This window comes from Thalassophryne amazonica, chromosome 11 (assembly GCF_902500255.1).
Source record: "Thalassophryne amazonica chromosome 11, fThaAma1.1, whole genome shotgun sequence".
NCBI lineage: Eukaryota > Metazoa > Chordata > Actinopteri > Batrachoidiformes > Batrachoididae > Thalassophryne > Thalassophryne amazonica.
The window spans coordinates 51,245,365-51,266,619 of NC_047113.1; the positions used below are offsets into that span (position 1 = coordinate 51,245,365).

The 21,255-nt window shown below is 41.3% G+C and overlaps 1 protein-coding gene across 1 annotated transcript; it reads right to left on the bottom strand.

Moving 5' to 3' along the window:
• Positions 1-700: 700 nt before the first annotated feature.
• gdpd2 (glycerophosphodiester phosphodiesterase domain containing 2) lies at positions 701-19,304 on the bottom strand. The gene is given in 16 exon segments (XM_034181638.1): positions 701-847; positions 1,781-1,809; positions 1,906-1,988; positions 7,049-7,196; positions 9,248-9,396; positions 9,467-9,535; positions 9,538-9,675; positions 9,790-9,949; positions 11,338-11,421; positions 14,650-14,818; positions 15,781-15,874; positions 15,966-16,064; positions 16,878-16,937; positions 18,130-18,223; positions 18,355-18,458; positions 19,062-19,304. Coding segments are annotated over 16 exon segments (1,641 nt in total). The 5' UTR covers positions 19,149-19,304; the 3' UTR covers positions 701-773.
• Positions 19,305-21,255: the final 1,951 nt, after the last annotated feature.

Genomic DNA, 21,255 nt, shown 5'->3' on the forward strand with positions numbered 1-21,255 from the left:
TTTTCCAAATCTTGTCCAATCAACTGAATTTACCACAGGTGGACTCCAATTAAGCTGTAGAAACATCTCAAGGATGATCAGTGGAAACAGGATGCAGCTGAGTTCAATTTTGAGCTTCATGGCAAAGGCTGTGACTACTTATGGACATGTGATTTGAGTTTTTTTTTTTTTTAATAAATTTGAAAAAAAAACTAAAAACAAACAAACAAAAAACCCTTTTTTCCTCACATTGTCATATGCAGAATTTTGAGGAAATTTAGGCACACAGTCAAACCACTCGGAGCAGTGGGCAGCCACAGACCAGTGCCCGGGGACCAACTCCAGATGTGGAGACACTGCCTTGGTCAGTGGCAGAGAAAGGAGCACAGACCTTTGAACTAAATCACAACCAACAATACTTTTTATTGGAACTGTGCAGTGGGCTAGGATACAATCTGCAATTTTACTTACAGTAATATGACAGTTTTTGTGAAATGTTCACATATGAAAGGCTCAGAATGACTGTAAAACAAAGAAAACAATGACATATAAAAAACAATAATGGTCAACCTTTGGTTTCAGGCTGATATTTAATTCACATCTTTTAGACTCTGTAAAAAAAAAAAAAAATTCACATATCCATATACATTGTGTGACATATCAATCAATCAATCAATCAATCAATTTTTTTATATAGCATATCAAATTTATCTTCTTTTTCTGATATCCAGAGTTGAACTGTTGTTGAAGTGTAGACACATTTGATGAAAGAACACCTGCTGGAGTTGTCTGAGCTATGCACTGGGTAAGAACGGGGACAGTTCTCTCTGATTCCAGGCTGTCATCTCGTTTCTTTGCTTCTCTCTCCCTGTTCAGAAAATCACCAAGTTAACATCCATCCATTTTCTTCCGCTTTATCCAGAGTCGGGTCGCGGGGGCAGCAGCTCAAGCAAAGCCGCCCAGACCTCCCGATCCACACACACCTCCCCCAGCTCCTCCGGGGAAACCCCAAGGCGTTCCCAAGCCAGCTGAGAGATGTAGTCCCTCCAGCATGTCCTGGGTCTTCCCCGGGGCCTCCTCCCAATGGGACGTGCCCAGAAAACCTCTCCAGTGAGGCGTCCAGGGGGCATCTAGAAAAGATGCCCCCTGGACGCCTCAACTGACTCCTTTCGACGTGGAGGAGCAGCGGCTCGACTCCGAGCTCCTCCCGAGTGACCGAGCTCCTCACCCTATCTCTAAGGGAGCGCCCAGCCACCCTGAGGAGGAAACTCATCTCGGCCACTTGTACTCGCGATCTCGTTCTTTCGGTCATGAGCCAAATCTCATAACCATAGGTGAGGATCGGAACGTAGATCAATCGGTAAATTGAGAGCTTTGCCCCCCTACTCAGCTCTCTCTTCACCACAACGGTCCAATACAGCGACTGCATCACTGCAGATGCTGCACCGATCCGTCTATCGATCTCACGCTCCATCCGTCCCTCACTCGGTTTTAAATGTTAAAACAGTGATTTTTTAAAAAAAAGTTTATTTCTTGCATTCTGATATTCTCTGTATTCTTTTCCTTTCTCCAAAATGTCCTTATTGGCAGCAATAATTTTGTCACCATAACCACATTAATGAGCAACAAACTATATTGTCATCATGTGAAAGGCACATGTCACTGTAGTCTGTGCTTTCTATGTTGATGGGTCACAGAATTTTTCATTCAGACACAATTCAGAAATATAAAAAGGTCAAAATGTTCAAAATAACTTGTTTCTGTTTTGATTGCACTATATAATTATATTCACCTTACAGACCTGTTTTGTCACGGACACACCATCTTCTCCTGTGGGAACATTGAAACATATCAGGTTGCGTTTATTTCACAGATATTTTTGTAGTATAGAGTCGAATGTGTGCGGCAAACATCTGCTCAGCTCACCGCTGACACATGAAGAGTCCAATCATTATTAGAAGAGAAGCAAGGTCCACTGTGATCCATATAATGAGATATGTGCCAGGAGGCTGAAACAAACCAATGGTCCGGCATGGTCAATACATGTCACATCTCCAGGAAAAAAAAGTCCATAAACTGGTCTACACACTGTTTAAAACCGACACACTCCTTTTTTAATACAGTAATTAAGTTAATGTAACTCAAACTTTGAAAAAAGTTATCATCACTCATCTCCATTAATTAAACTAACTCAAAAATGAATTGTTGTTATAACAACTCAGTTCCTTGAAGTGCATAAAAGTTAAAATTTTGGGTCATTTAAGTGTTGGTGATGTATTTCCAGTGCATTCCATTCACTCTTTTTAACTGAGTTAATACCATTATGAAAAACTGCAAGTTCTGTTCATGGGCTGCCATTTTGCATTTTTCATTCTGTTGTAGTCCATATATATATATATATATATATATATATAATATATATATATTATATATATATATTATATATATATATATATATATATATATATATATATATATATATATAGAGTTAATACCATTATGAAAAACTGCAAGTTCTGTTCATGGGCTGCCATTTTGCATTTTTCATTCTGTTGTAGTCCATATATAATAGATATAATAGATAATAGATATATATATAATAGAGTGCTTCGCTCTCAGACTGCAGGCTTACTTGTAGTTCCTAGGGTTTGTAAGAGTAGAATGGGAGGCAGAGCCTTCAGCTTTCAGGCTCCTCTCCTGTGGAACCAGCTCCCAATTCAGATCAGGGAGACAGATACCCTCTCTACTTTTAAGATTAGGCTTAAAACTTTCCTTTTCGCTGGGGCTTATAGTTAGGGCTGGATTGGGTGACCCTGGACTATCCCTTGGTTATGCTGCTTTAGACGTAGACTGTGGGGGGGTTCCCATGATGCACTGTTTCTTTCTCTTTTTGCTCTGTATGCATCACTCCGCATTTAATCATTGATCGATCTCTGCCCCCCTCCACAGCATGTCTTTTTCCTGGTTCTTTCCCTCAGCCCCAACCAGTCTCAGCAGAAGACTGCCCCTCCCTGAGCCTGGTTCTGCTGGAGGTTTCTTCCTGTTGCCAAGTGCTTGCTCACAGGGGGTCGTTTTGACCGTTGGGGTTTTTCATAATTATTGTATGGCCTTGCCTTACATATAAAGCGCCTTGGGGCAACTGTTTGTTGTGATTTGGCGCTATATAAAAAAAAAATAGTTGATTGATTGATTGATATATATATATATATATATATATATATATATATATAAAGCATATCCAAAAATTTAATCCAAAATACAATGCAATTTTTTTAGGCAGAAATTTGACACTTTTTAATTGAAAAAACATGAATTGATTTACATAAGTTTAATTAACTGTAAATTGTTAAGGTACTAAATCTTTAACAATTAAATTTTTGAAAATTATTTCATTTAAGTTTGCAAACTCATATGGTTGAAGACTATCTGTTTCCTCAAATGGTTTGAGTTCAACTAACTCACTGGCTTTTACAGTGCACCATAATTTGAGAAACGTTTGTCTTTCGTTTTGTTCTTGTATTCCTTCCAGGTCATGAGGCCATTTTACACTAAACGTGACATGCGGGTGACTTGTCAACCCCAGAATTGCCCTGAAAGCATTTCTTTTGGCAAAGGTCAAGGTCAAGCATCAAAATTTTCATTGTTTCACTCCAATGTCCAAACATGACACACATGTAGGTTAGTTCAAATTCGTCAAAAGTCAGTCACTGATGTGAAGGTCAAACGACATTTCAATTTGCACAGATTTGGAGGTGGGTTTCGGAATTGCTCAGACAAGGTCAAATTTGCGTAATCACTGGGTTAAAAGACCAAAATTTAGGTTTTCACACTAATTTGTGCCCACCTTGGCACACATATGGAGGTGGGTTCTGGAATTGCTCAGGGGAGGTCAGATTTTCCAAGGGTTAGTCAGTGGGATCTGTTGTGTGTTGGGGGGTTTGGCTGGACATTTGGGTGTTCTTTTCTTTTCTTTGCTCTCCAGGTGGTATGCAAACTGATTTATTGTCTGTGGAGAAGGTGCTGGCAGAAGAGTCCTTCACCCTCATCAACGTGATATGCAGCACCTGTGGATGATGCTCACGTGCAACCTTAAAGACTTTCAGCTGAAGCAGATAATGAGATGGCGTTCTGCATTTAAGCCATGTGTGATTCAAGCAGAATTGCCGGGAACTTGACCTTGTAATGTTCGTTTGTGAGACGCTGAGGACCGCGCCTGGGTTTGACACATCGTGCCTGTGAAGGAGGACGGGTGAGGGACACATGCTGTCAGCACACATCAGAGGTGATTTGATTGTCTGAATAATTGTTAACAGTAATTTGGTATTTTGTTACGCAGTATATGTGAATATTGATGAGAGTTGTGCAGTTTGCTTCTCACGGCCGTGGCGTGTGGACAGATGATCCTCCACCTGTTGTGAGAAGCTGCTCATTTACATAAAGCTTAAATTCAGACCTGAATGTGTTGCTGATAGTGTGTGCCTTTGAACGATATTAGTTGTAGCTGCTGACTTACCTCACCTTTTCTATCCTTCACAGAGTCGGTTTGTCGTGTCCACCTGGGGAGTGTTTGGCGGTGAACGTGAGTCCAGAAGCACCGGGCTTCGATCCCTTTGGGCGCTGGAGAGCGCGCCGTCCTTCACTCCGTCAGACAGACGCGTTTTATGTTTGTACACCGAGTATTGCACAAAAGGGGGAAAATAAATTGTTTTGTTATTGGAACCGCTTTCTGGTTATTTTAGCGCTGGGTTCAGTCAGACGCAGGTCCGCTCCTCAACCCGCGTCGGCACATAACAGGATCAAGGTTGTTAAAGTCAAATTTTAATTCCACACAGCCCGTCCACTCTTTTTAGCACCAAACTTGGCACACATATAGAGGTCTGTTTGTTTATTGCCCAGAAAGGTCAAATTTGCCCATGGTCAGTTATTGCGGTCAATGTCATGCCTGTCTGTTTGTTTAATGGCCTACTGCTCTCAAGTCCTTTGTCAAGTTCTACCAAATGTAGTACCTCAATAATGTTTGACTCAGAAATGTTACCTTCTTTCACATTTGGACCAAATGTAGCACACATGTGGATTCCAGAATTGCCAGCCAGACATCAATCATTTAGGTTTAGGTCACTGAAATAAAATGCCAGATTGCTGTCACCCTTACTGTCTTCATGTCAGTGAATACTATTAATCTAATTCTAGTTAATACAAATATATGGTCAAACTGTTGAAAGTCAGATGAAGAACTGAACCAAAGTTGCTGGTTAATACACTCAACAAAAATATAAACGCAACACTTTTGGTTTTGCTCCCATTTTGTATGAGATGAACTCAAAGATCTAAAACTTTTTCCACATACACAATATCACCATTTCCCTCAAATATTGTTCACAAACCAGTCTAAATCTGTGATAGTGAGCACTTCTCCTTTGCTGAGATAATCCATCCCACCTCACAGGTGTGCCATATCAAGATGCTGATTAGACACCATGATTAGTGCACAGGTGTGCCTTAGACTGTCCACAATAAAAGGCCACTCTGAAAGGTGCAGTTTTGTTTTATTGGGGGGGATACCAGTCAGTATCTGGTGTGACCACCATTTGCCTCATGCAGTGCAACACATCTCCTTTGCATAGAGTTGATCAGGTTGTCAATTGTGGCCTGTGGAATGTTGGTCCACTCCTCTTCAATGGCTGTGTGAAGTTGCTGGATATTGGCAGGAACTGGTACACGCTGTCGTATACGCCAGTCCAGAGCATCCCAAACATGCTCAATGGGTGACATGTCCGGTGAGTATGCCGGCCATGCAAGAACTGGGACATTTTCAGCTTCCAAGAATTGTGTACAGATCCTTGCAACATGGGGCCGTGCATTATCCTGCTGCAACATGAGGTGATGTTCTTGGATGTATGGCACAACAATTGGCCTCAGGATCTCGTCACGGTATCTCTGTGTATTCAAAATGCCATCAATAAAATGCACCTGTGTTCTTCGTCCATAACAGACGCCTACCCATACCATAACCCCACCGCCACCATGGGCCACTCGATCCACAACACTGACATCAGAAAACCGCTCACCCACACGACGCCACACACGCTGTCTGCCATCTGCCCTGGACAGTGTGAACCGGGATTCATCCGTGAAGAGAACATCTCTCCAATGTGCCAAACGCCAGCGAATGTGAGCATTTGCCCACTCAAGTCGGTTACGATGACGAACTGGAGTCAGGTCGAGACCCCGATGAGGATGACGAGCATGCAGACGAGCTTCCCTGAGACGGTTTCTGACAGTTTGTGCAGAAATTCTTTGGTTATGCAAACCGATTGTTTCAGCAGCTGTCCGAGTGGCTGGTCTCAGACGATCTTGGAGGTGAACATGCTGGATGTGGAGGTCCTGGGCTGGTGTGGTTACACGTGGTCTGCGGTTGTGAGGCTGGTTGGATGTACTGCCAAATTCTCTGAAACGCCTTTGGAGACGGCTTATGGTAGAGAAATGAACATTCAACACACGAGCAACAGCTCTGGTTGACATTCCTGCTGTCAGCATGCCAATTGCACGCTCCCTCAAATCTTGCGACATCTGTGGCATTGTGCTGTGTGATAAAACTGCACCTTTCAGAGTGGCCTTTTATTGTGGACAGTCTAAGGCACACCTGTGCACTAATCATGGTGTCTAATCAGCATCTTGATATGGCACACCTGTGAGGTGGGATGGATTATCTCAGCAAAGGAGAACTGCTCACTATCACAGATTTAGACTGGTTTGTGAACAATATTTGAGGGAAATGGTGATATTGTGTATGTGGAAAAAGTTTTACATCTTTGAGTTCATCTCATACAAAATGGGAGCAAAACCAAAAGTGTTGCATTTATATTTTTGTTGAGTATATATCAATTGCTGGCTATTGACGCATCGTTGACCAAGACAATGAGTCACAAGACACACCTAATGTTCTTGCACCAAAGCTTCTGGAATCAGTGAGTGGGTGCATAGCTCAGTGTGAAGCATCACGAAGATCATGTGAAAAACCACAGCCTGTCTACCTGCAACTATAGGTACAATTAAACACATTGCTCACCAGAACCCAGTCCGGCCAGTCAACTTTTTGCAGGAGGTGGCAGCTGTTGGTGGTCACAGAAGTAGCTCCTGAGCACCACAGCAGTGAGAACAGCCAACGTTCATTAACCACCCACAGGTTCACAGAAACATTCCTCCTCTGAAGATCCCTGTCAAGATCAAACACTGACTTTGTGATGCATGCACAAATTTCAATCTATGTAGTAATATGACACATTTATACATAATGTGGAGTGACTGAGGGTCAGCCAAGGACAAAGTGTTTGGATTGTGTTAATTAAAAGTGAAGCTCACAGGCCAAGGCCAATATTTGGACTCATTGCTTATATACATGTCTTTTGTATAAATTTCAGTGTGATATTAGTGATGTTTGTGTCTCCTGGCAGCATAGGGTAAAGGCCTTATTTCTTTCTTTCTTTCTATATTTTATTCCATGTTATTGTACAACTTTGTTTTTTTTTTTTAAGTTTGACATACAAACCATCTTTTTTTTGTAAAAATCCACTGCCACCTCCCCCTTTACCTTCCTTGATACATACAGTAGTGTTCAGAATAATAGTAGTGCTATGTGACTAAAAAGATTAATCCAGGTTTTGAGTATATTTCTTATTGTTACATGGGAAACAAGGTGCCAGTAGATTCAGTAGATTCTCACAAATCCAACAAGACCAAGCATTCATGATATGCACACTCTTAAGGCTATGAAATTGGGCTATTAGTAAAAAAAAAAAAAAGTAGAAAAGGGGGTGTTCACATTAATAGTAGTGTAGCATTCAGTCAGTGAGTTTGTCAATTTTGTGGAAGAAACAGGTGTGAATCAGGTGTCCCCTATGTAAGGATGAAGCCAGCACCTGTTGAACATGCTTTTCTCTTTGAAAGCCTGAGGAAAATGGGACGTTCAAGACACTGTTCAGAAGAACAATGTAGTTTGATTTAAAAATTGATTGGAGAGGGGAAAACTTATACGCAGGTGCAAAAAAATTATAGGCTGTTCATCTACAATGATCTCCAATGCTTTAAAATGGACAAAAAAAAAAAAACAGACGCGCGGAAGAAAACGGAAAACCACCATCAAATTGGATAGAAGAATAACCAGAATGGCAAAGGCTCACCCACTGATCAGCTCCAGGATGATCAAAGACAGTCTGGAGTTACCTGTAAGTGCCAAGAGAGTTAGAAGCCTGTGTGAAGCTAATTTATTTGCAAGAATCCCCCACAAAGTCCCTCTGTTAAATAAAAGACGTGCAGAAGAGGTTACAATTTGCCAAAGAACACATCAACTGGCCTAAAGAGAAATGGAGAAATATTTTGTGGATTGATGAGAGTAAAATTGTTCTTTTGGGTCAAGGGCCGCAGACAGTTTGTGAGATGACCCCCAAACTCTGAATTCAAGCCACAGTTCACAACGAAGACCAGTGAAGCATGGTGGTGCACGCATCATGATATGGGCATGTTTCTCCTACTATGGTGTTGGGGCCTATATATCGCATACCAGATATCATGGATCAGTTTGGATACGTCAAAATACTTGAAGAGGTCATGTTGCCTTATGCTGAAGAGGACATGCCCTTGAAATGGGTGTTTCAACAAGACAATGACCCCAAGCACACTAGTAAACGAGCAAAATCTTGGTTCCAAACCAACAAAATTAATGCCTCGCAGATGTGACGAAATCATGAAAAACTGTGGTTATACAACTAAATACTAGTTTAGTGATTCACAGGATTGCTAAAAAGCAGTTTGAACATAATAGTTTTGAGTTTGTAGCGTCAACAGCAGATGCTACTATTATTGTGAACACCCCCTTTTCTACTTTTTTTTTACTAATAGCCCAATTTCATAGCCTTAAGAGGTGTGCATATCATGAATGCTTGGTCTTGTTGGATTTGTGAGAATTCACTGGTACCTTGTTTCCCATGTAACAATAAGAAATATACTCAAAACTTGGATTAATCTTTTAGTCACATAGCACTACTATTATTCTGAACACTACTGTATCTGCCATCAACTCCTCCTCATCTCTGTCCCCTTCATCAACATGCCCACTGAAGCCTCCACACATCATCACACTTTCTTCTTTGGGTACACTGTGTACCCACCTCTTTTTTTCAGCATGTCTCACACAGTTTAATTAGACATGTTTTGTCCCATGGAACCACTCAATCATATTGGTTTATTCTGTTTGTGTGTACATTGTTACCTGATTTCAGTTGCGTGTAAACTACTGTATTTCACATTCAGGTGGTTTGCTCCTGCATTAAACATATGAACTTGATCGTCGTAGACTTGGACAAAGCCTGGAGCAGTCTTTGTTACATATTCTCTTTTTGCTGGAGGAAGCCAGAAGATCTGTGCAAAGGAAAAGAGAACACTTAAAATATGTCCGAATAGTCAAATTCAATAGGAAGCATGTTTTTACCAGGCTTTGGTCGATGCCAGATGTTAAGATGGTCCTGACTGTGTCCACTATGTTTGTTGTCCAGGCCGGTCACTTTTTAGGTCAAACATCACTGAGATATTGTGCTGCTTTGCGAGGATGAGCAGCTGACGTAAGGAGGGTACTGTCTGACCTCTGGCCATTTCCCTCTGCTCCTCTGTGAGCTGTGACACTGAATGGAAAGGATCTGCCTAAAAAAAATAAAAAAAATCGCATTATATCAAACAGATCATTTGGCAAAAATCAGCCTGCGCTTGAAGCAAATGCCTATCTGGACTCGATGAATGAGGCAGTGCAAGTCTCACCTTCAGGAACCATTCACCTGCATTCAGCCCCTTTAACTCCTCCCACGTCAGGTTGGTTCCGTGGCTAAAGTCTTGCCCAGGGAACACCTTTGTAACATTTGTTGTTCTCAACAAGAAGCCAGAGCCGGAGTCATGCATCAGAAAAGGAACTCTGTCTTTGCTAGGTTTGAAAAAACAAAAAACAAAAAACAAAACAGGATCCAGTTTAAAGGAGCATTAAAGGCTGTCAGTAGGTCAATGTTCATAGCTAGCTAGCGTGTGTAATGCAATTTATTTCTTCAGAGGTTCTGAATTAGACTGTGTTAAGTGTCTACAGATGAATGCTATCATTAGCCAGTTTCTGACCTTTGTTACAGTTTACTATCTAATGTTATTTGTTTGAATTTGCCTTACCTAACATTAGCTATTAGGTAATGGCTCCTCCAGATGGTACGGACCAGGTCCAGTGTGGGGGGTAAGACAGCAAGGAAAGAAAAAGGACACCTGACACCATTATGCCATGGACTGGCACGTGTACTACTCCAACTGGAACATCCCCAATTCAATTTGATTTATTTATGTAGTGCCAAATCACATTGCAAGTCACCTCCAGGGGCTATATATACTCCAGTTACTTGATCTTACCCACTCCATGATAAGTGCATTGATGACAGTCTTGTAAACATGCAGGCCCTGAGGGCCATTGGTGCCGCTGCTTATGCCTGGATACCACAGCATGAAGTGGATAAGAGACTATAACTCCCACTAGACGTGACACCACTAGAGTTACTTTCCCAGCCAGGCTGTATTCTTTACAGCTGGGTGGACAGGGGGACAATGAAGATGAAGTGTGTCTTGTCCAAGGGCACAGACCAGTAGCTTATCAGGAATCAAAACGAGGTTGACATGTTAATCCAACTCACTGCTCTGCATAAATGTTGGTGACAGTGGTAAAGGGGAAAAACTCCCTCAGCATTTTGTGATTATAGGCCCAAACCTCAATCAGGCCAAACTCTGTGAGGTGACCATAAATGGTAAATGGACTGCATTTATTTAGCACTTTTCCATCTGCATCAGACGCTCAAAGCGCTTTACAATTATGCCTCACATTCACCCCGATGTCAGGGTGCTGCCATACAAGGCGCTCACTGCACATCTGAAGCAATAGGGGATTAAGGACCTTGTCCAAGGGCCCTTAGTGATGTTCCAGTCAGGTGGGGATTTGAACCGAGGATCTTCTGGTCTCAAGCCCAACACCTTAACCACTAGACCATCACCTCCCCCAACCCCCAACCCAAGAGCAACAGAAATGCTGCAGCTAAACAACCAGTGTTCATAAAGACGGGATATTTGAAAAGCTGCTCAGACTCAAGTGTGGGACCGTCAACCTACCTACTTACTTAGTGACTCTCTTTAAGTCCTACTAATCTTTATTATTACTGGTATTATAATGTCATCATCACACTGTCAAAAAAAAAAAAACCAAACAAAACAACAAACAAACCAAAAAAAAACAAAAAAAAAACACCTTTTCATTGCTCTGTTCCTGTCACTGCTGTGTTTGTGTACCTGAGCTGTATGTCTGTTTCAAAGGTGGCCACGTTGCATTCTATGCTCCTGTTGAAGGACATCATGGTGTTCTCTGGGGGCCAGCTGCACACAGCAAGTACAGAAGTACAAGATTCATGTGCTTAAATTCAAAATAATGTTCCAAAGATGTGAACGTAGATAATGACATGCATGCTGTTAAACCAGTTTTGGTAATTCAATGCGTAGGCTGGATATTCTGTAGGGTGGGGAAACCAGTGGCTTATTGTTTAGCAAGAAAAGGTTTACTGACCTTGATGGGGCGGCACGAGCGTGCGGGGGGGAAAAAAACGGTAAAAAAAAAAAAAAAAAAAAAAATAAATAAATAAATAAATAAATAAATAAATAAATAAATAAATAAATAAAACCGGGGGGGGGGGGGGGGGGTTGTCCCTGACAGGGGGGAGTCGTGGTTACGTTACGGCAGAGCGCTCCCCCCCCCCCAATCTCACCTCTCGCGACAGGTGAGCAACGCTGCACAGTGCAGTTTGTGCAGGGGGAGGGGGGAATCATTCAATGTTTGGACGAGGAGTTGGTCGGAACGGAGTAAAACATAATCATGGATAGGAAACGATCAAAGCCATCAGGTGCCCAATTTCGAAAAAAGAAAAGGAGAATTAAAAAGTAAAGTAATTAAAAAGTATGTATTGATTTACGTATTCTCGCAGCTTCACAGTGCTTTAAACAGTGTGGACGCTGAGCGACCACAGAGTTTAATAGCGAAGCAAAGACTGCAGCGAAACGAGACGAGTCATTGGATAAATGCTGGGCTTTGTCCCGCCCATTGGACGCTCAGCGTCTCTGGGGGTCTATGGGCAGTGGGCTGGCCTCGGCTGGCCCGGACGCTCAGCTTCTGCATGATGATTGGATGATCTGTCTGAGGCTGAATCCCTTTTTGATTGACAGCGAAATGAGCGAATCAGCGATCTTTTGGTGTAAACATCCGTGGGAGCATTTTTTTTCATTTTCATTCTGTTCTTGAGTTGAACCGGAGACTTTCCTAATCCTCTTAGCGGCATTTTCTTTGTTAAAAACGACTAGCGACAAATCAAGCTTCTATTTCTGGTGGGTTTTTTTGTAGCTGCTTGTGTTTGGAGACTGACTTCTATCGCAGTTTCTGTCCCTACCGAGCAGCTCCACCGTCACAAAGCTCTCACAGGCGGACACACTTCATACTAGCCTCGCGCCAGTCCCAGCTAGCGAGCTAGCAAGCTGCACATAATGGCAGACAATTTGAATGTTGTGGACCGAAGCCATTTGATAGTCTTCCTTACGAAGAAGCCTTGGCTGCTGTCATGGCTTCAGCTCTCAATGGTTTGCAGGCCAAAGTTAAAGCAACAGCCCCCAGTGCAATGTTTGTGCATTGCTATGCACACAGACTGAATCTGGTTCTGTCTCAGGGGGCTAAATGCTTATCTGAGTGCAGAATATTTTTTTGCATCACTCTCTGGGTTTGCCACATTTTTCTCAAAATCCACAAAGAGGGTGTCTTTTCTTGAGTCTGCAGGCTGCTCAAGGTTGCCCGGAAATGCTCCTACTCGATGGAATTTCACGTCACGGATAGTGAGCACTGTGGCAAACAATTATGATGCCTCCTGCAAACTTTTGTATATAGACTTTCCTCTTACTTCTTTGCACTTCTTATTTATGACAATTATTGTGGTTTGCCATTTTTGCCTTTAAAGAGTGTTAACTTCTTCACTTGTTGCTTCCTGTTACTTATGATACACAATAGTGTTTGTTATTTCTTCTTATGTGTACAGTAATGGGTATAGAATTTACCTCTGTCGGTTAGTTCATTTATTTCTGATACATGATTGTGCTTTACCATTTTTGCTACTTTAATGTATAGGGGCTTTTTTTGTACATTTTTTGTCACTTCATGGTATTCTGTAATATACAGATTGTTTAACTTCTTTGTTATTTATATGGTGCGACTTTAATGGAGGTTTAAGTCTTGTTCATTATGGTGAATGGTACTCTATGATAATGCAAAGTGCACTCTGTTGGTAAAACTGAATGACCTGAGCAATATTTTGACCATCGGGTGGTGCTGTAGTGCAGTTGTGCTTTCTTAAATACCTGTACTGTACATAGTTGTAATGTGAAGTCACTGAGTCTTTTGTTTTTTTTATGTTCAAAAACTTTATTGAAGTAATTATTGTTTATCTTTGTGTTTGTTATTGCAGTAGACATTAAAACCGGAAATTTGTTCTTGAAAATAGCTGTTGTGAGTTAATTTGTGGGATTGTGGGTGTTCTGGACGAAGTTAGTGTTTTCATGGGTGGTGGGGCTGAGGTGGTGGTCATGTTAGTGTGCGCGGGGGGGGGGGGGGGTTTCGCCCAGGGAGTAAATCACTCTAGGACCGCCATTGAATGAATACCCTGACTGTAGCACTTGAGAAGCTGAGCAAAGAGTCAAAGTGTCTGCTTTTGCAATTGTCCTGGATCAAAACTAAGATCCAGGCTTTCAATAACTTCCTGGAGTCAGCCATTAGAAGTGCATCTGTTATGTTCTTATATACTGAACGCATAGAGAATTTCTTGGTAGTGACATTCATGTCGCTAAGGTTTCAGTCTGCCTTTCAGATGCCTGGGACGAGCTGATTGAGTCATGAGGTAGCTTGACAGAGGTGTTTGCCGATGCGGATATCTTTGAAGGAGAACAAGGGTCAAAGTCTTTTAGGTCCTGGAGATTCCTGTGTTACTGTATAGTTGAGAGACTTGGACAGTAACCAGTGACTTTAAGGCAATGACTGGATGCCTTTGGTATTAGATCTCTTGGCTACTGCTGGAATGACTTTGTGGCAAACGAGCGGTTACTTTGAAACTATGATGAGGAGTATCACTTGCATTATGATAGTGCCTCAGCTAAGACATTTTAGTTATGAGGTGCATTTCTCTGGGCATGATCCAGCACGCAGGTGCCCCAGTGTTGAGGACTCCAGCAGCTGGAGAAGGACAAGGGGATGCCCAGCTTTCACCTAGCTGTGCCAGACTAGTGTTACATTTGAGGGGTGAGGATTGATCCATTGTGTGCCTGGGTGGTTGCCTTACAGGCTCTGAGGTGGTTCCATGGTGAGGTGGATGTGGTGATGTGCAGTACCAGTGCATGCTGATAGACTTGACAATTGAATAAGCAATAACGTAAGTAGAATATTGTTACGTTTATGTTTTCAGTAATTCAGAGGTCTGATCACAGGGAGGTTGTGAATATTTGTAGATCTAATAAATGAGCTTTGACAGCTCCATACAATGATCTACAGATAACATTATGAGAAAATCATCATACAACTTCAGGGCTTGTGAGATGCTCACCATGGGTGCTCCCCTGTGTCCAATGAGACGTGGTTTAGGAGGTAAATCATCCACCTCAGTCAGACACGGAGAGTCAATGATCAGAGGACTCAGGAAAATAACTGCTGTAAATATAACAAATATGACCACAATCAGGATCTTTGCACCTGGAGAGGACACAGAGATCATCTCATGAGTACACACAGACAATGTCCACAGTTATTTTGTTATTACAATATTTTTTGCATTTTAAAAGTACTACATGTGTTCAATGCCTCAATGTGCATATTTCTCTTATACAGTTTTATAGAGTGTGCAGATTGAAAGAAAAAAAAATCCTTACTGCATGATCACAATTCTGTTTTGTACACGATTGTGTCTAATAAATGTGATCTAATTAATGTGTGGCCAAAATCAAAGAACATTATGCAATATAATTTAACTGAGTTGGGGCTACATGTAGTGGTAGGAAATTCTGCCCAAAATTGAACTGACGTCACCCAGTGAGTGTTGTTTTTCCCCATAAAGGTCAGATAATAATATTGCTGAAGGTCACATTGTTTTTGTTGTTTGACTAAAAGCAGTAATATGTCTCATTATATTTGCCAATTTGAATGTATACATCTATCTATACATCATCTTTTCAGTTCAATTTATTTCATTTATATAGCGCCAAATCACAACAAAGTTGCCCCAAGGCACTTCACACAAGTAAGGTCTAACCTTACCAACCCCTAGAGCAAGCACACAGGTGACAGTGGTAAGGAAAAACTCCCTCTGATGATTTGAGGAAGAAACCTCAAGCAGACCAGACTCAAAGGGGTGCTTGGGCCATGCTACTGACAATTGACAAAAACTAATGTACAGGAAATTTTGGGAGTCCACGCTGGTGCACAGGACAGGAGGCTTTCAGAAGAAGACACTCACTCCCATGTCTGGATGGAGCCACACCTCAAACAGAGAGAGAGAGAGAAACAGGATCAGGCGGCATCTTCTTTTGGGATGAAGATGTCTCAATATATTCATTAAAGTCAGCTAATAACTGAAAACCCAGTTTCCAAATGACACTGATCAATATGCATGCTTAAAGCTACTTGTGAGTCATGTCACTATGTGCCCTGACACGCACGTGCTCCATGGGCCCTGCGGAGGGTCTGGAAGATGAACCAGCTCAGCAGCGTTAAAGCTCCAACAGCACCTATCTGCAAAAAGGGAGCTGTAGCCTGCCAAGGAAAACCAAAAAACAGCAGATAGAGTGAAAATCACACGATGTGCACACACACACACGCATCTGAGAACAGATCTTCACTGTACCTGCAGTGAGAGGAGAACAGTTGACCACGCTATTCGCCAGGCAACAGTAATTCCTATGACCCCAAAAGTAATGAATAGCACACCAAAAAATAAAAGAATCTGTAAAAAGAAGAGGAAAATACACATTAGAATCTTAAACACTGTCATCTAGTTAATACAGGTCAGCGGGTGTTTTATGAGGATATATTAAAGCTTGAAAAAAAAAAAAATAACAGTGACTGAAAAGGTGCGTCCTTAAAAAAAGAAGCAATAATAGTAATGCAAATAAAAATAGTCACTCAAAAATGGCCTGTTTTTGTGTCTGTTGCTTTAAGCCTCAGTGGTTCAGAAACATAAAAGTAAGTTAAGTCCCATTGGCTGCTCCCTTGTTTTCACTCGGGGTCACCACAGTAGATACAAGGTGGATCTGCATGTTGATTTGGCACGTATTTTACACCGGATGCCCTTCCTGACTCAACTCCACATTACATGGAGAAATGTGGGAGGGGTGGGGTTTGAACTAGTAACCTTCCACACTGAAACCAAATGCACCAAGCACTTGGCCATCACCCCTGCTGGGGTGCAGACACATAAAATACCATTAATACTAGTCCATGAGGGTCCATGGACTAGTTTGAAATGCTTATTGTCAAACTAGTCCATGGACCCCTGAGCATCCATGGACTAGTTTGACATGCTAATTGTCAAACTCTCGCTGACTTGGAAGAGAGAACAGTTCTGTGTCTCTGTTATATACAGTATGTCACACAAGTCAAGCTATTAAGGGCCTGACGTTTTGTTTATAGCAGTAGAATTTTTGCGAGCACAGGAATAGAATTGTGATAGTGTGGAGATGTTCAACATGAAAAACTATTATGCAACTCTAAATATAGGGAACAACTGATGTTACACAGTACAACCCATTAAAGTTACCTGATGCAGTCGGTGCAAGTCCAACGGTTCTCTCAGGGCAACTTGAATCAGTGCAAAAACCTGCAACGCATAATGATAAATTAAGAATTAAAAAGCAACATGAATACGTAGTGGTACAAAGAAATGATAAATGTTGGTAAATTTCAAATTACTTGAATTCACTACAGAAAATATTTGTATATATGGTGGTAAATTAAAGAATATTTAAAAGCATCAAGATATAACATATTTTAACACTTTGTGATACTTTGGAATATACTGTGAAAAATTTCAAAATATTTGAATGCAGGATGAAAAATGACAGAATATTTGAATGCATGGTGGTAAATCTATATTAAAAGCCAAGTGCCTCTGTGTACATCTTTGATTGTGGAGAAACTGGGGAGAGCTGGCATTTGCCGTTTGGATGCTTATGTAAATATTTTTGGAGAAATTAGGGACATTAGGTAAGAACAGTGAACAATGGACATTGATATCACATTAATCAGTCCCTAGTAACCAGAGAAGCTCTAAACAAAGGAATCATCTCAACTTTGCCAGTTGTAAAACATGACATCAACTAAATGTGCCAAAAAAACAGATACAATTATTCACAAAACTCTCATTTTAATTCCCTGCACCTTCAGTTCAAATCATTATAAAAACTTTGCATAATTTAGTCCCATCCATGAAAAATGTCAGCTACCTATTTTATAAACACTACCCAATCTAGAGCCCATGGATCCCCATGGACAATGGGCTAGTTAAAAAAAAAAAAAAATTGAATTCAAGGTAGGAAAATGCAAAATGTTTGAATACACAGTCAAAAAAAATTGTAGTACATTAGAAAAATATTTGAATGCATGACAGAAAATTACACAATATTTGGCATTTGTGGTAATAATTTTCTAAATATTTGAATCTATGGTAGAAAAATACAATGCATTTGAATGCGCAGTGGTTAATTACAAAATATTTGAATTATAGTACTGAATTACAAAATAGTTGCATGTTTCGTGGTTAATTATATTTTAATATGTCATTATTTGAATCCTCCCGTGACCCTTAATTAGAGTAAGCAGGTATAGAATATGGATAGATGGACGGACGGATATTATTTGAATGTTTCCTGCGTGATTAAAAGCAATATTTCACAATTGGCCAGAAAATTTGCTTTAATTTGAAAATCTGTCATTATTTTGTGTAACAATTGCTCAAATGTTCCTGAACCATGGACTGAAGACCAAACTGCTGTATCTTTATTTTTACTGACCAGCAGCAGAATGCAGTAAGTGGACAACATTGAAGAAATGATGACCATCACCATGAACCAGTTCACCCACTGCTTCAGTATTGTGAAAACCTTCCTAATAGGGAAACAACAGAGGGCAGCATAGGGTTATATTAGCAGAACAGGTCACCAACAAAATACAAAGAAAGGATTCTGAGTTTTGTGCTCGCGCCAGTGTGGGGGTCCTGTGTGTCCGTGGTCACTCACCAGTTCACATCCTCTCGGTCATTGAAAGAAACCAAACAAATGTAGATCCAGCACAGAGAAAGCACTGTGACCAGCGCGACTACTGAGAGCCAACAGCATGCACACTGAAATGAGAACAACATAAAAAAGCAGGTTTAAAATCCAGTTTCACACACAAAAACTGTTTTTAGATGACTAGTAAAAATAATAAAGAAGACCTAATATATGTAAATGTCTGTGCTGTGCATGGGAATCTGATCTGAGTGCAAAATGGCAAAACACCAAGAGTTACTCAACCTTCTGTTCTGGATCATCTGCACACAGCACGCCACGTCATTTGCACCTCCATATTCTTTTTGTGCTAAATCATCCATCCTACACCCCCCCCCCCCCCTTCTGTAATCCGGGTAAATCCATCCTGTTTGGGCCTGTCAGTTTGTTCTGGCTCACAAACACACATTCAGCATTGTTAATCACACCTGCATCTCATGGGTTATTTGCTTTCTTAATACAAAAGGCATGCACTTTAGTTTCTCGACACGGGATTGTAAAAACCAAACCAGTTCCTGTACATTAGTGGATTTGATCCAGTGGAATTCTTATCCCTACTTATCAGGGTTTTTGCAAAGGTCAAGGTGTCGGTTACGTATGAGACAAATGAAAACGGATGTAAAATCAAAATCACAAGCTTAATATTGTTATAGAGCTTTATTTTACAAAATACTCACTTTGGTCTTCTTTTCACTCTGGTGCCTCCAGTTGCAGCTGTAGAAGCCCCTGCTGAGAACTCTGCAACAAGTGGCGTCTTGCAACATAGCTGCCTGTCCTCATTCAGGGAATTTAAAGTGCAGACTCTGTTGTTTGCGGTGGAGACACCTGATATACAGCCTGGAGGATGGTGATGGAGAGGGCCAAGTTAACGCTTTCAGTGGATACTGAAGATGGGTGTGATCTCAGTTATTGTGCTAAAACTATGGGGCTGAGAGATACATGGGGGCGGGGGGGGGGGGGGGGCGGGTGATATCAGAGAAAGCAACTCAGGGAGAACAACAAGAGTGGCATTGCTCTGCACATTTCAAAGTGTTCATAGGTCACTTGTGGATCAAGGATTTTGGCTCCACATTTTACATGGGGACGGGAGCAAATATACAAATCACTTTTTTCAGTCAGGTGTACACATGTCACCATTCATTCCACTGCTGTTAGCTACAGTTTCAAGTTTGAGGAAATGTACATGATTGAATAGATTTTGCAGTTTGTTCCTTCTTCAAACACTTCATGTATTTTTATCATGCTCAAATTTAAAAAAAAAGAACAATTTTTCATATTTATTTAAAAACAATAGTGTGTAGCCTATTGGTGGGTCTTCAAGCTCAGACTATTTTGTTTGTACTTGTGGGTACTTCTTGTCCAACTGCAATCTGCAATGACTGCAAACTGCCCTCCCTACAGGACCTGTACACCTCCAGGGTCCCTGAGGCAGCAAGGAAGGTAGTGGAACAATCCCCTCACCCAAGACACAAACATTTTGTTACCCTCCCCTCTGGCAGATGCTGAGGTTCATCATGACTAAACATCAAGACTCACAAAACACCTTTTTTCTGTCCGCAGCTGGACAAATAATGCCAGAGTCCCCCATTTACTTTGCTTCCCCCCCACTCCCACAAAGTAGATTGATCATTCTTTGCACCAAAAGGTACGGTACATCTGTATTCCTTGCACAGTCCCATTCCACTATATTATATTTATTTGATAGGAACATAGTTTTGCCCATTTGTCTATGTGACTCCTTCACCTCCTTACAGAAGTATTTTTTCCTTTTATTTTTATTGTTGTATATGCACCAATGACACCAGATTAAATTCCTTGTATGTGAGAACTTATTTGACAATAAATCTGATTCTGAACTGTGATTGGCATACAGCTTAAAGGTGTATTACTACCACCTTCTGCTCTAGAGTGGGAATTGCACAGTAAATTTGTAATAATTTATTGGTGTTTTGAAAGGATGGGGCACTTCAGAGGGCAATGCGATTTCAGATGGGGCCAGTGGGACACTGACCCGACCCAGGATGAACTCCTGTTCGGAGCATTTTCTGGTGTCATAGTTTTTAAAATTTTAAGGCAGCTGTTTATTTCTGTTGGAGTTAAAACTGTAGATCAAATTCAACAGTTTTGTCTACAGCTCTCGGAAAGAAGTATGTTTATCTTGCTCAAATGACCCTGAGCCTGCCTGAGGGCAGATGATGCTCGTAGTGTCTTTATGGAGTTGGCTAGAGTAGATGTCTGTCAAGATTGGGAGACGGGAGCCAACAATCCACTGTGCTGTTGACAGCTCAGGTTCACACTTTTTTTCATGATCCCGTCATGAGATGAGGTGCATTTTGTGATGCGTTTTTTTATTTTACCATTTCTAACCCTAGTCACATCTTAATCCCAAAAATCAAGACAATGAAAAATAAAATGTAATGCGCAGTCCCATTTATGGATAGCCCCTGATCGTACAGGCAGCAGCCAATGAGAGACACAGTTGCAGGTTTGACTACGAAAGCCATGGTGTTCTGAAAACAACCACGTTGTGTTGAAACTACAAGTCAAACCATGGATGGACACACAGATGGACAACTTAAAGTGAGACTGGTCCATGAAGTTGGAGGAAAAGGACATTTCTCCATGTAATGCGGAGTTGAGTCAGGAAGGTCACCCGGTGTAACACTTGCACCAAATCAACATGCAGATCCACCTCTTATTTGCTGTCGCGATCCCGAGCGAAAACAAGGGAACAGCTGAAGGGACTTACTATTTCTACTCTACCCCTTCCCCTAACCCCCACATCACTGTGCATTTTGTGATACAGTCACGAAATGCACCACATTGTTGTGACTGTATCACAAAACAATAGATTCATTCACTTTTTGTGAT